This window comes from Jaculus jaculus, chromosome 9 (genome assembly GCF_020740685.1).
Source record: "Jaculus jaculus isolate mJacJac1 chromosome 9, mJacJac1.mat.Y.cur, whole genome shotgun sequence".
Taxonomy (NCBI): domain Eukaryota; kingdom Metazoa; phylum Chordata; class Mammalia; order Rodentia; family Dipodidae; genus Jaculus; species Jaculus jaculus.
Window position 1 is genome coordinate 28,604,443 of NC_059110.1, and position 14,255 is coordinate 28,618,697.

General features: G+C 42.9%; 1 protein-coding gene across 1 annotated transcript in view; it reads right to left on the reverse strand.

Moving 5' to 3' along the window:
- Nucleotides 1-1,961: 1,961 nt before the first annotated feature.
- Pex7 (peroxisomal biogenesis factor 7) overlaps nt 1,962-14,255 on the reverse strand; it is an 85,515-nt gene continuing 73,221 nt past the window's right edge. Inside the window, exon 10 of the mRNA XM_004651171.2 lies at nt 1,962-2,385. Coding sequence (XP_004651228.1) covers nt 2,317-2,385 — 69 coding nt within the window. The 3' untranslated portion in view covers nt 1,962-2,316. The remainder of the gene's footprint in view (nt 2,386-14,255) is intronic.

Sequence of the window (14,255 nt, forward strand, 5' to 3'; positions counted from 1 at the left end):
GAAGCCAATTTCTCCCATTTTGAAAGAGGCCACATGCAGGAGCAAAGATTTCGATGCAGCTGTTTGAGATTTTTAAAATCCAATTTCATTACTTCCTGTCTTTTGTGATTCCTGAGAATTTTGGCTTCCTTGTCTGGGAACCAGGCAGAGCTACCCGACAGGGAGGTTACAAAGACTGAAAGGGACAGTAGACACGAAGCATCTAACAGCTGCCCGATCACAGTCACTCAGCCACTCTTCTGCACTCTTGTCACGGCAGGTGCAGGGGCAGCTGGGAGGCAGACACGATGAGCACTTAGAGCAGACAGCACGAGCCCAGTGCTGACTTCCCCAGGAAGGTCTGGTGATCCAGAGGCTGTTGAGCTCATAAGCTACAGAGAATTCAAAAATCCTGCCCCTCGCTTTCAGAGGAAACACCAGCCACGCTCCTTGTAGTTCTCCAGTCCTAGCTCCAGAAACAAATGGATACCTCAGTGACACTCTCACAGTGACAGGCTCCACACACGTGAGTCACATGTCATGAAGTCAGTGTTTTAAGCATCTCTTAAACCCCTGAAATACAGGGGACGAGAATCACAGGAAAAAATTGGGAAGGGGGTGTTGTTGCTGAAGCACAGGCTGCCTCAAATTCACTGTGTAGCCCAAGCTGTGATCTTCTCGTAACCCAAACTGTGGTTCTCTTTCCTCTGCATCTCACCTGTTGGGGTTACAGACAGGCACTACCACACCTGCCAAGATGTTAGCTGCTGTTGTGTATGTGTGTGGGAGTCTGGTGCTTGTGTGCGCATGTAGGTCAGAGAACAACTTTGATCGTTGGTTCTTATCTTCCACCTTGTTTGAGGCAGAATCTCTCCTTCACTGCCAGCCTAGCGAGCCCACAAACTAGTCAATTCTCCTGTCTCTGCCTCCCTTCTCACCATGGGTGTGCTGGGATCACAGCCACCTGCCGCAGCATCCAGCGTGATGTGGGTTCTAGGGAACCAAGTCCAGGCGCTCACTTGGTTGACAAAGTTATCCGTTGAACTGCACCCCCAGCCCAAGATGTCAGTTTTTAAATGTCTAAGGTTTATTTTCTGTTGCCTCAAAAGGTACATAGTACTTTATTCTTCCACTAGAATCTCATGTTCTCAAAGGAAATTATTGCATTATAAATATAATTTGGGCCTACTATAAAGTTTGCAGGTGCAAAGAACAGAGTCGGCAGGCCCACTCTGTCAGAGGCACTCTTTGGAGTGACAGTGACTCATGCGGAGGGAAGCAATGAGCAAGCCCCAGCGATCCTCCCGTCCACACCGCCCACACTAGGATCACAGGTGCATGCCACTCTGCCTGGCATGGTACGTGGCTGCTGCACATCCACACCAAGGTCCTCATGCAAACACTTCACTGACTGAGCCATGGCACCAGCCCCTAAATTTTCCCTTTTGGCCTCTTTCTTTCACTTAGTATGTATATGTTGTTCCTGGAAATTAAAGGAGGTTTATAGCATTATTTGTAGCTACGTTCAAGGGAAACAGCTAGAAGCCTGAATAGGACCTAAGACTTCTTACTCAATGACAGGTTTTTCTCATTTTAGGGGTGACAGGATCTCACTATGTAGCCCAATGTGGCCTCAAACTTGTAATCTTATTGCTTCTACCTCTTAAGTACTGGGATTATGGGGGCATGTACAACCATGTCTGGCTACAAGTTTGATGGCACAGAAGCAGAAAGAGAAAAATACAATGAAAGCAAGGTGCTAATTCATAGCAGCCCGTTTTCTTAAAGCCTGGCACTAGTCCTTCTGAAGCTCATTCAGGCTCCGTGTCCATCACACAGTAGATGCTCCAGAGATCACTTCCCAATCATTACACCTCTACTAGAGCCCATGGCAGCACAGTGATGCCTACTTTACGTATAGTACTATATTCATGTATACAATGTATCTTTAAAAAAGCAATCTTTTGGGGGATGTCCTAAAATGACAGGATGAATATAATTTATTTTGATTTTTATCAACAGCAGTGATTATATTTCCCAACAAAATGACAAGTTAAAAATTAAACTAATGTTCATGTAATCTACTGACTGCTCATATTTTAGTACATTTTGTAATGTAGAGAATTACATTCTAATAGACATTACAAAATGTAACATCAGTTTTTCCATGGGATCTCAGGAAATATGGCTTGTGTACCAGGCTTGCAGTAGGACCACAGTCTCTGTCAGCCGCTGCAACAGCACATAAAGGCATTCAGCGTGTGCTTCCCATGGTGGTTTACTGGCTGTTGGGCATTCCTCCTCCGGCATCTGCATTTCGGGGCACAGCAGTGTATCTCAAGCAGGAACTGCAAGGCAGGCAGGATCATATATCTTTATTGTTTCATCCCAGGAGCAGTCAGCCACCTGCAAAGCAAAAACAGGGTAAGAAGCAAGCACAGGTGTACAAAAAATTCAAGTATGACAGCAGAAGCCCAAGTCACGTAACATGTAGTTGTTCATGTCTACTGAACACACTTTAAATGAAAAAGACACAGGGATATGCTTGTTAGAAGTCTACTTTGTCCTTTTAAAGACACAATGTGGGGATTATTTCCAACTAATCGAGGTTGCTAGCAAGGATCCTCCCCCTCACTGGAGAGCTACATAATCCCTTACTTCTCAGATGCATTCTAGACTGAGAAATAAGACTATTTGCTCAACAGAAGCTTAATTTTTGTTCTGACAGCAGAGGAGAGGGGAGACAGAACCAAAACATCACGGCCACAATATCTAAAAAGATTTGAATACATATCAGAAGATGTAAGCTGGGTGTGTGTGAACAGATAAAAAAGTACAGCTCTCCTGTCACAAAGCTGTTTACTAGAGACTGTGTGGAACTCGCTCTGGAGACGCTCAGGGGAATGCTGGGGCCACGTCAGAGGCCCTTACAGTGCAATGACAGCCTCACTGAAAGAGAGAGCTAGAACCAGTGCTTAACCTTGTCAGGATCTTCACTAAAATCAGTCCCTCAAAAAGGACAACCACCAAGCCAGGCGTGGTGGTGCACTCGGGAGGCAGATGCAGGAGGATCACTATGAGATCAAGACCAGCCTGAGATTGCACAGTGAATGCCAGGTCAACCTGAGCTAGAGTGAGACCTTACCTCAGAAAACAAAAACAAAAACAAAAAGGGCAAGCATCAATCATTACAAAACTAATCTTGCAGTTGTAAGGTTCATACCATGGGACACAGGCATGGTTGTACTTTACCCTTGACCTGTCTGTGTGCATTTTCAAGTGATATGACATCATATCATCAGCTATCACAGAGAAGATTCAGAAACACAGACAGGCTTCTCATGTAAGGCATCTGTAAGTTAGGTTTCTGAATCCATAGTCAATCCTCTTCAGTCCAGTTTCTTATTTACTTGGGACTTACAATGATACAAATGACCAGACCACTGAATTAGCAAACGTTCATAAGTCTATGTTTGATTACTAATACAAGAACAACATAAAACTGTAATGATAAGAATTAGGAATATACTAATTCAACTCAATTGAAATAAATTATGACATTTCCACATTAGTTACTAAAACCATCTAGTTCTATAAATCTGAATGTTAACAATAAGGTTAAAGAAAAAAACAACAACAACAGTGTTTTTCTAATCTAACATGAGGCACCAGAGTGTCTGAGGATGACACTGGAGGGAATTCTGAGGAAAGGCAGTGTACCTACTTTAATAAGAGGACCAGAGTCAGAACAGGGCTCTCTTAATATCCCAGTTCCCTTCTGAGTCCAGTCTAAAAGACATTTTTAAAGCTTCTAAAAAAAATAATGAAGACTGTTTTACAAAACACACTTAAAGCAAACTTTTCTGAAATCAAAGATGTTAACAAAAAGGCCAAACAATGACACAAGTGCTTTGGGAGGTGATTCCACTAGCTGTTAGCTTGCCAAAGAAGGATCTTTCCCAACTCCTAGTCTACTTCCTCATGAAAGAGCCCATCAGACAGAAAGTCCCATCACCAGGGATGCCCTCTTGTCCACAAGACTCCTTCAAAGACAGACGAACAGTAGACAGTCAGAGGTTGGACATCTCCTTTGCCACCTATGGTGACCCTCATCCTCGTTCTAGTGCCCAGTGAAGTTGCCTCTTGGTCCACAACTGGTTCTCAGACGAAATGTGGATGACTGAGGCAGGCAAAAGAGGACGATGTGGTAGCCTGTCAGTGTGGCAGTGTGACAGCCCTTCTGCGTTTCCTGGTTCTATAGAGGCCTACACCTTTTATTGTCTTTTTTTTATTCTTTTTTTCTGGGGGGGAGGGTTCGAGGTAGAGTGTCTTGTTCTAGCCTTGGCTGACCTGGAACTCACTATGTGGCCTCGAGCCCACTACAATCCTACTACCTCCGCCTCCCAAGTGCTGGGATTAAATGCATATGCCACCACATCCACCTTTCTTTTACTGTCTTTGATTAGACATTTTTATAACTCTCTCAATTATGGAAAACAGTTCGCAATGAAAACTATTTTATCCCTAAAAGCTGCAATAAATATTGTCCTGTGGAGGTACAAATTGTCTCATTTCCACCAAGAGATAACTCCAAACCTTATACCTATGGCCCCATGGACACTGACCAGCTTTTTATCTGAGAGTAAATCCACTTCAGTGTCCAGTGATTACTGGTGTCCTATCCTCAGCTCCCTTGAGCCAACTGTGATATTGTAGATGAGCACAAACATGAGTTCGAGAGCCTTTGTCATGCGTGTAAGCCGTTCTCTATGAGTCATGACCACCGCTTTGACAATTACCCTTTACCTTGGTCTCAGACAGGGATACGACTTTGTTTGCCCTGACACAGTAACCATTGTGTCTATGGAACATAATAACTCGCTTCCTAATAGGGCACCAGACAGGGAGGGGCAGAAGAGTTATTTCATGACAAGGACAAATAAAATACAATAGGCATAAAATTAAAGAAAAGCTAATAAAAGAGACATAGATAACATGACCAACTTTTTTGTTTTAAGCTTTCCTTATACTTGACTGTCAGAGCAATTTGCCTCCATTACAAAATTATTCACTGCCAAAAGAATAAGAAACAGCAAGGTTTCCTCATATGATTGAGATTTAAAAAATGTTTGCTTTATATTGCTTTTTGTATTTTTATAATATTTTATTTTTATTTTTACTTATTTATTTGATAGAAAGGGGGGATGGGGCTGGAGAGATGGCTTAGTGGTTAAGGCATTTGCCTGCAAAGCCAAAGGATCCTGGTTTGATTCTCCAGGACCCACGTAAGCCAGATGCAGAGGGGACACATGTGTCTGGAGTTCGTTTTCAGTAACTGAGGCCCTGGTGCGACCCCCTGCCTCTTTATCTCTCCCAAGTAAATAAATACAGTATTTTTTAAAGGGGGGGAGTGGGCATGCCAGAACCTCCAGCTGCTGCCTCCTCATGCATCTGGCTTATGTGGATCCTGGGGAATCAAACCGGGATCCTTTGGCTTTGGAGACAAGTGCCTTAACCCCCAACCCATGCCTCCCAGCCCTTATTTTGTAGATAAGTAGATAAGGTTGGCCTCAAACTTGCAGGAGTCTTCCTCTTCCTCCTCCTCTTCTATGTTTAGATTTGGGGCTATATGGGATTTGGGAGTGTCATGAGTATTATTTAGAATAGTTTCACAGGGAACTTTTTTTATGTCCTAGGAGCAAAAATATCTAAACCACACTTCAGACATTCATGTACTCCTCCATGTACTGCACACGTCTTTACTGACGGCATCCACTGTGCAGCAATGAACCCAATGGTGGTAGTCTCTGTCTGATAGCTTCTGAGCCAGTGCAGAGATGGACCTGTTGGGTAACAATCGCAAGAGCGGAGGTGTTCAGAAGGAAGGACTGTCTAACCCGTGCTTAAAGCTGGAGTGTGCCTTACCCAGAAAGCCTCTGTTGTCATCAGTGGGACAGGGACACAGTGGGGAGTAGGGAACTGTTCTAGGCTGAGGGATAAATAAGACCAGAGGAAGAATCGTAAGGTCTAGTTCTAAGTAAAGCAACTACATTCCGGATGAAAGCCTTAATCTCTGCAGTGGAGCTTTTTGTTCGGACTGTGCTCCAGGGCTTCTTGGAGGCTGGCAGCCAGGGCATGTCTCCACTTGACTCTTTCCTTACAGCATGAATGTGCATGTGGACGCCGAAGGGTGGGAGCCTCCCGGCTGCATGGCCTCTGCCCAAGGATATTCAAGTGGGAAATTTATTCCTTAACCCACTACCATGGTTACACGTTTATCCCTTTGCTCTTGTGAATTTGTTTCAAAGTACAAACACTCTCATCAGAACTCAGAATTCATTCATTATAAGTAAAATGGTGGTTTGCCAAAATGCTACATTCCTGTACTTAATGTAAAATACAAGAAGACCCAATTTTCATTATTTTCAAAATCTGCAATATTCCAGCGAAAAATAACTAGACTTAAAAGGGCGTGAGTTCTGTATCCATATCATATTGATTATTTCATTTTCACTTATATACAGCAAAGGAGGTGTTTCTAAGATTTAGGAATAAGCACACTACAGAAATAAGGGTTACCTTGTTATTAACTAAAATGTCATTTTCCTTAATACATATAATAAAGCATTCTGCAGAACCAAGTAGAAATGGGTTGTTGTTATGCTTTCTAAGTGTAGCCCTGCACACACGTCTCAGCATCAGCACAGGTGCCGAGATCAACCCTAGTCAATGAATATTCAGTACTTCCTCTTGCCACATAATGAGCTACATCCATGCTGACCCAGATACTAAAGAAGTAATGTATTCAATCAGGAGTTTATGACACAACACATCGCTGGTGGATCAAATAAAATGTGAGGGGGCACATGAGCACCACTGGTCCTGTGAGGGCAGCTTAGAGAGAACGAAGATTATGAGCAAAATGGCAGGCTTCGTGAAAGCAGGTGAAATTCAGAAATGAGTTTACATCATTTTATCACTCCTTTATTAAGAATGTTTACACATGCAAGTGATATAGAAATTAATCTCAAATAAGTTGATATAACCATTTATATAACAAAGAATTCCCAGTAATTCATTAAGAGAATTTTTTCATTTACTGGCAAGTTTTCTGTGTTATATATCATTATACTCTTTTCTTCCAATTTTGTAGACAATTGCTTTTGCCCTTGGAAAACTTGCTCAACTACTATAATCAGCTGTATGACATATGGCTCCTTAGCAAGAATGGGTAAGAGGGCTGAATAGATAGCTCAGCAGTTAAGGCACTTGCCTGGAGAGCCTAACAACCCGAATTTGATTCCCCAGTACCCAGTTAAAGCCAGAGGCACAAAGGGGTGCATGCATCTGAGTCCATTTGCATGGCTAGAAGCCCTGGCACATGCATTCTCTCTGTCTCTCTTCTATCTCTCTCTCTGCTTACAAGTAAATAATTAAAATATTAAAAAGAAAAAAGAATAGACAGGAGAACTAAGAGAAGGTATATCTGTAATCCCAATGTGCCTACAGTAATGGCAGGCAGAACTAGGAAACCCTGAAGCTGGAGGCCAGCTGGCCTACTGTTCCCATCAACAAACCCCAAACCAGTCCCAAACAAGATGAAAAGAGAACACCAAAACTCTTAGGCTGCCACTGGCTCCACATGTGTACCACGGCACTTGATCCCCCTTGCCACACACACGTGCCCACACTGAAAAACAAAGGGGGGGAGAAGAGTAGGACAGAAGTAGGACAGAGAACTGTCCTGGATTGTGAAAGACAGAGACGCTGTGTTGAGGCAGAGGTGGGAGAGAGCAAGGGGAAATGGCAAAGCCATAGGGGTGCCAAAGAAGAAAATGTAATTGCCTGCAGCCAAGGACTGCATGGATGGTGAGAAGTAAAATTAGACAGAAAACAGGTTATCAAGTTCCAGAGCCAAGTTAAAAGCCCAGGCTTGACTCTGAAGATTACCTTTGAAGGATTCTAGGCAAAGGTGACACAATGAAAACAATTTCTACTGCATTGATTTGCCAATTAAAATTGATATGTAACATACATACTATGACACGCCACACCCTGACATAAAGTGTGCAGGAGGTGAAGTATCAACATGGTTTTAAAGCATCACAGGAGTGCTAATCATGACCTTACAAAACAGAACAACCTGTCACGAGGCAAATGCAGTATGTTTGGTTAGATAATAAAGAAGGGTTGAATATAAGGCTTTGCATGCGCCAGGTGAGCACTCTAGCACTGGGCTACGTCCCCAGTCTAGTTCAGTCATTCTCAATAATAAAGAGAATCCTCCCTGCTCGGACTCCTGTATGCTTTTAATTTTTATTCCTGTGACATGTGCACACACATGCATACATACAGAGAGAGAGGAGAGGGTTGGGAGAGAGAGAGACAGGGAGTGCTATTACTGCCATGTAATAGAATTTTTCTGTCTTGTTTTCCATCTGATGATTGCTGCTGCTACCTGTTTGTTTCTCACAGTACTAAGGGTTCACAAACCTTGGGCCATGCACGTACTAGGCAAGCACTCTACAACTGATCTATATTCCAAGCAACTAATATTCATTTTTTGTATTTACTTTTCTTGATCTTATTTTATTACTTGTTTGCCTGTGTACACAGACTCATGTGTGTGTGTGTGGGGGGGGCACACCAGGACTTCTTGCCAGTGCAAACAAATGCCAGATGCATGAGCCACTTTGGGGGTGTGGCTTACATGGATGGCTTGTATATTGAATTGGGGCCAGCAGGCTTTGCAACCAAGCGCCTTTAACCATTGAGCCATTTTCCTTAGCCATCAGGAAATGCAAATCAAATTCAATCAAGACTCCATCTCACCACAACCAGAAGAGTTCTCATTAAGAAAACAAATGCTTCCGGCCGTGATGTCACACACCGGGAGGAAAGTGCTGAAGAGGTGGAGGCAAGAGGATCAGGACTTCAAGGCCAGCCTAGGCTACACATGCACACACACACACACAAAAAAAAAAAAAGGAAAGAAAAAGGAAACAGACACTGCTGCTGAGGACGTGGGGAAAGAATTAAACTGGTGCAGCGCTGTGGAAATCAGTATGACTGTTCCTCAGAAACACTAAAAATAGAGGCTGGAGAGATGGCTTAGCAGTTAAGTGTTTGCCTGTGACGCCTAAGGACACTGGTTCGAGGCTCAATTCCCCACAAACCACATAAGCCAGATGCACAAGAGGGCACACGCATCTGGAGTTCGTTTGCATTGGCTGGAGGCCCTGGCGCGCCCATTCTCTCCCTCCCTCTCTCTCTCTCTCTCTCTCTCTCTCTCTCTGTTGCTCTCAAATAAATAAATAAATAAGATTAAAAAAAACTAAAAATAGTACTACTATATGATTTAATTATATCACTCTTGAGTATATTTCTAAAGGGCTCTAAGTCAGCATACCCCAGGGATATCCATGTTTACTATTTTACTGTTCACAATAGCCAATATATGGAACCAGCCTTGATGTTCATCAACAGAACAAGGGAATTTAAAATGTGCTATGCATATACAATGGAATTTTGTTCAGCCATAAAAAATGAAATCATGTCATTTGCAGGAAAAAAAAATGGACAAGATTGTCATGTTAAGTGAAATAAGCCAGACTCAGAAAGATAAGCACATTTTCTCTCTATTCTATGCAGAATCTATAACTATCTATAGCTATACACAGGAAGATGTTTAAAGGGAAGTGAAAAAGCAAATGAGAGGGGACAATGGGGGAAGAAAAATATTGCACATTTGCTCTTATATGTGAAATCTCAATATCTATCTAATCTATCTATCCCTCCCCCACCTCTCGGCATGGACTATTTCAGGGAAGCCCATGCTTTTACCCTACAAACTCTGGTAACAACTTTTGATGAGCAAAGCCAGAGAAATGATGATTTGGGGGTGTCAGCCACTAGCAGCATTTGACCCTGGTCAGAGAGGAAAAGCTGAGTGGTCCCATGCAGCTGCTGGACTTACTCATTCCAGGGATTCCTCTTATCCTCCCACTTCCGCCTGCACTGGTCACTTTCTAGAGTCATTTCGTGAGGCAGAGAAGTAAGTGTTTGGACTCTGCCACCCTGAAGTCCGACCCTTGGTTAATTCTCCCCATCAGTGCATCGGCAGCCCTGCCCTTGTGAGCCATGCAGGTTCTTTTTGAACTAATTCAGATTTCTGCAACTTGTCTGACAGGAAGTCTGTGCTCCTCTTTGGAGCTTTTCTGAGCCACTAGAGTTCTTTTGAACCATTTGGGCAACTGCCATTTGACAGACAGGCCTTGTCTCTGGGGTTCTTTTGAGAAAAATCTAGGTTCACTTGAACTATTTGGCTTCTGTCAGCACGATAGAGGTGTTGCAGTCAGGTTCGCAATGCTGGCAGAAATCACCTGACCAAGTGCAGCTTTTATGGGAAAAAAAGGGAGTTTATTCTGGCTTATAGACTCAAGGGGAAGCTCCATGATGGCAGGGAAAAAACGATGGCATGAGCATAGGGTGGACATCACCTCCTGGCCAACATCAGGCGGACAACAGGAACAGGAGACTGTGCCAAACACTGGCACGAGGACACTGGTTATAACACCCATAAGCCCACCCCCAACAATACTCTGCCTCCAGGAGTCGTTAGTTCCCAACTCTATTAGCTGGGAACCTAGCATTCAGAACACCTAAGTTTCTGGGAGACACCTAAATCAAACCACCACAACAGGGAAAAATGAAGCCTGTAATTTTGTGTTGGTAACTATGAGAAAAGGGATATAAGTACCCAGAAAAACAAGTGTGTTTGGGATATCTCTATTATAATTTATATAACCATAGGAAATACTAAGTCTCTACTATCTTGGTGCTTCCTTAGGCAGATTTCTAGTTGTCTAGGTTTGTTGTTGTAGTTGGTGGTGGTGTTTTGTTGTTTTTGTAAACTGACAATGATTTATTTAAGAATGTACTCTGAATTAATGCTAAGAACACAAAACAATTCAAAGGTAAGCTGTGAGGACTCAAAGTCCAAGAGGAGTTTTTAGACAGTGATTGCACTGGGCACGGTGGCAGGCACCTGTAATCTCAGCTCTCTAAGGAGGTGGAAGTAGGAGAATCAGAAGTTCAAAGTCATCCTTGGTTACATAATGAGCTTAGGTTACAAAACTAGTGATGTGCTATGTACTAAGACAGTGTGTGTGCTTGGTTTTCAGAAGAAATCTTCTGTAGCCTAAAGAAAAGGAAAGGATAGGCAAGTGGGGGATTCAGGAGCAAGAACCCCGAGGTGGCAGATGCTTGGGTGTCACCAGCTCTGGAAAGCATCCTTGTGAGGGTTGCCTGTGGCGCAGAGGGCAGCAGATAGAACTGAGACCCCCACAGAGCAATGTCTTGGGATCTTTTCTGGCTGGGGAAGAGGACAAGCACTTGTCATCTAATTCTAAGCTCAAAAAGTATCCCGTTATGAAAATATCAGAGAAGAAATGCCTGAGGACACTGAGTACTGTGGGCACATACTCTGTGCCAGAAGCAGAAAATGCCACCTGAGACATCAGGTGAACAAGACACAGACACCCCCTTCTAAAGTGAAAATTTTCAGCCGGCCATGGTGGGGCACGCCATTAATTCCAGCACTCGGGAGGCAGAGGTAGGAGGATCGCCATGAGTTCAAGGCCACCCTGAGACTCCATAGTGAATTCCAGGTCAGCCTTACCTCGGGAAAAAAATAAATAAATAAATAAAAATAAATAAATAAATAAATAAAATAAAGTGAAAATTTTCAGACTCATATTGAGAATTTTAAAATATTTCTACCACTATCAAAACCCTTTGAGCCTGATATGAAAGACTAGGGGAACTGATTTAAACCTAAATATAACCTGAATTTTTAAAGCATACTTAATGTTTTTAATGAAAATAATCAATAGCCACAGATAATTTTTCTTTTTAAAATACAAGTTCCGTGGGGCCGCGCACACTGGTATGAGGCGCACGTGTGTGAGGAGGGCGGGGCGGGAGGGTGCACAGGCTCTTCCTCAGGCACAGCCCCCCCCCCCCACCTTTGTTTAGAGATAGGGTCTCTCACTGGCCTGAAACTCACCAAGCTGGCTAGACTGGCTTGGCCAGAGAGCTCTAGGGACCTCCTAGCGCTGCCCTGGGTGCTCTGAATGTGAAATATCCCCTACAGTCTCGAATGTTTTAACATTTTGTGCCAGCTAAGAGCACTACTTATGGGACCTTAAGAGGCTGAACCGTTCGGCAAGTAGTGGGCCACTGGGGCAGGTCTTGACAATTTATAGGCTGGCACCACTTCCTGTTCACCTCTGCTTCCTGACAGTAAATGCAATGGGACGACCAGGGCTCCTGGCCCTGCTGTCCTTCCCTCCATGACAGAAAGTGTTCCCGCCAACTATCAGCCAGAATGAGCCCTTCCTTTCCTTAATGGGCTCTCTGTGGGTATTTGTTCACAGCAGCAAGTAAAGGGACTATTACAATCAACAAGTCTTCAAAAGATCAGGGCTGACATTGCAGAGTCCAAAGTCAAGAATTTTAAAGATAAATATAAAAAGAAATCTCAGTTATATAAGTGGATATACTGTAGGCCAGGAATCAGATACCTAACAATAGAAAAGGGCTATCCAATTTAAACATAATAAGGGTAAGAGGAAAAAGAGAAAATGCTAGGACTGTATGAATCATGATCAGTCAGAAAAAAAGAAAATCAAAGAAAATTTTTCTTAAGTGAAGATAATTTAGGCTTACTTAACAAGAGAGGGCGTGAAATATTTCTCACCAATTATTCTTAAAGATTGACCCCAGACACTTATTTGTCAAACTTTAAGCCTTTAAAGACAAGATCTTACGTCTTATCAAGAAGAAAAGCGATATAATCCTGCCTTTGGACCTATTTTTCCAGCTCTCTAAGAAGGGAGAAGCTAAAAAGAACAAGGATCATAAATATGAGACTCAGATAAATCTCTTTTAAGACAGAGAACCCTAAGGCAACGTCAGCAAGGTCCTGAAGCTGCTAAGATCCTAAGAGACAAAAGGTTTTTGAATGGAGATGTAAAGATACTGAGGTAATAGATATTCTCTAAGAATAAAATATGAACAAATGGCAAAACTGAATTAACTTGCAATAAATCTAACTACATGTTTTGAAAATCAAAGATAGGTAATATATAGCAAAAATAACTTGAATCAGGGATTGAGAGAGGGCTTGTGGTTAAGGCACTTACTTGTGAAGCCTAAGGATCCAGGGTTAAATTCCCAAGTACCCATGTAAGCCAGATATACAAGGTGGCCCATGTATCTAGAGTTTATTTGCAGTAGCCAGAGGTCCTGGCATGTACATTCTCATTCGTTCTCTCTCCCTCTCCCTTTCTCTCAAATAAATAAATAAAATACTTCAAAAAACTTAAACTACAAACAAAGCAGCAAAAGCTAGCCCAGTGGATTCTACATGGCTATGAATCCTTTGTGGATCCTCAGGGAAGCCAGTATCCACATTCACTCTCTGGATCCCAGTTGGCCCAGTGACTTGCTTTGCAACAGATGGAATGGCATGTGACTTCCACATGTACTCCTCCAGATGCCCTGCAGCTTTGCTCTCACGGAAGCACACGATGGCTAAGTGAGGCTTGGCTTATCCAGAAGACTTGGCCTAGTACTGCCCAGCAGATGTGAATGAAGTCATCCCAGATCACCACGCCCTAGTTAAGCCACCAAATGTCAAGAACCATGGGGTTCCAGGTGAGAACTGATAGCAAATAAAGCACTGTTGTTAAGCCACAGAGTAACTAGCTTGTTGCCCACTGACCAAAAACTGATAAAGTAAGAGAAAAATACAAAGGTACAAAATGTGGCTCTCATCTCCCCTAAAAGGAATCCAGTATTTTGAAAAACCATATATTTTAATAATACGAACAATTTAAGTGATGCTGGGTACATGGGGCAGTGGTAGAGTGCTTGGTTAGCATTTATGAGGCTCTGGGTTTAAACTCAAGCACTGGGGGAGAAAATTCAAATGGTATTAAAAAGTCAATTTTGTGTTAAAATCTATTAACAGTAGGTATGTGAAAAACTCACAAGTAATGCCTAATCCTTCTGGCTAGGACTTCCTGCCCCCTCTTCCATAATGGTCCCTGAGCCTTGATGAGTCTGTTAGCAGTCCAGTTTAGTGTTAAGTTCTCTACAACCTTTGCTTTTCTGACTTGATGTGTGTTGACTGCCCACAATGTCTGTCGCCTTTCCCTGGAGGTGGTTGCCAGGCCAGCAGTGACAGCAATACTCATGTCACCACTTCCTCT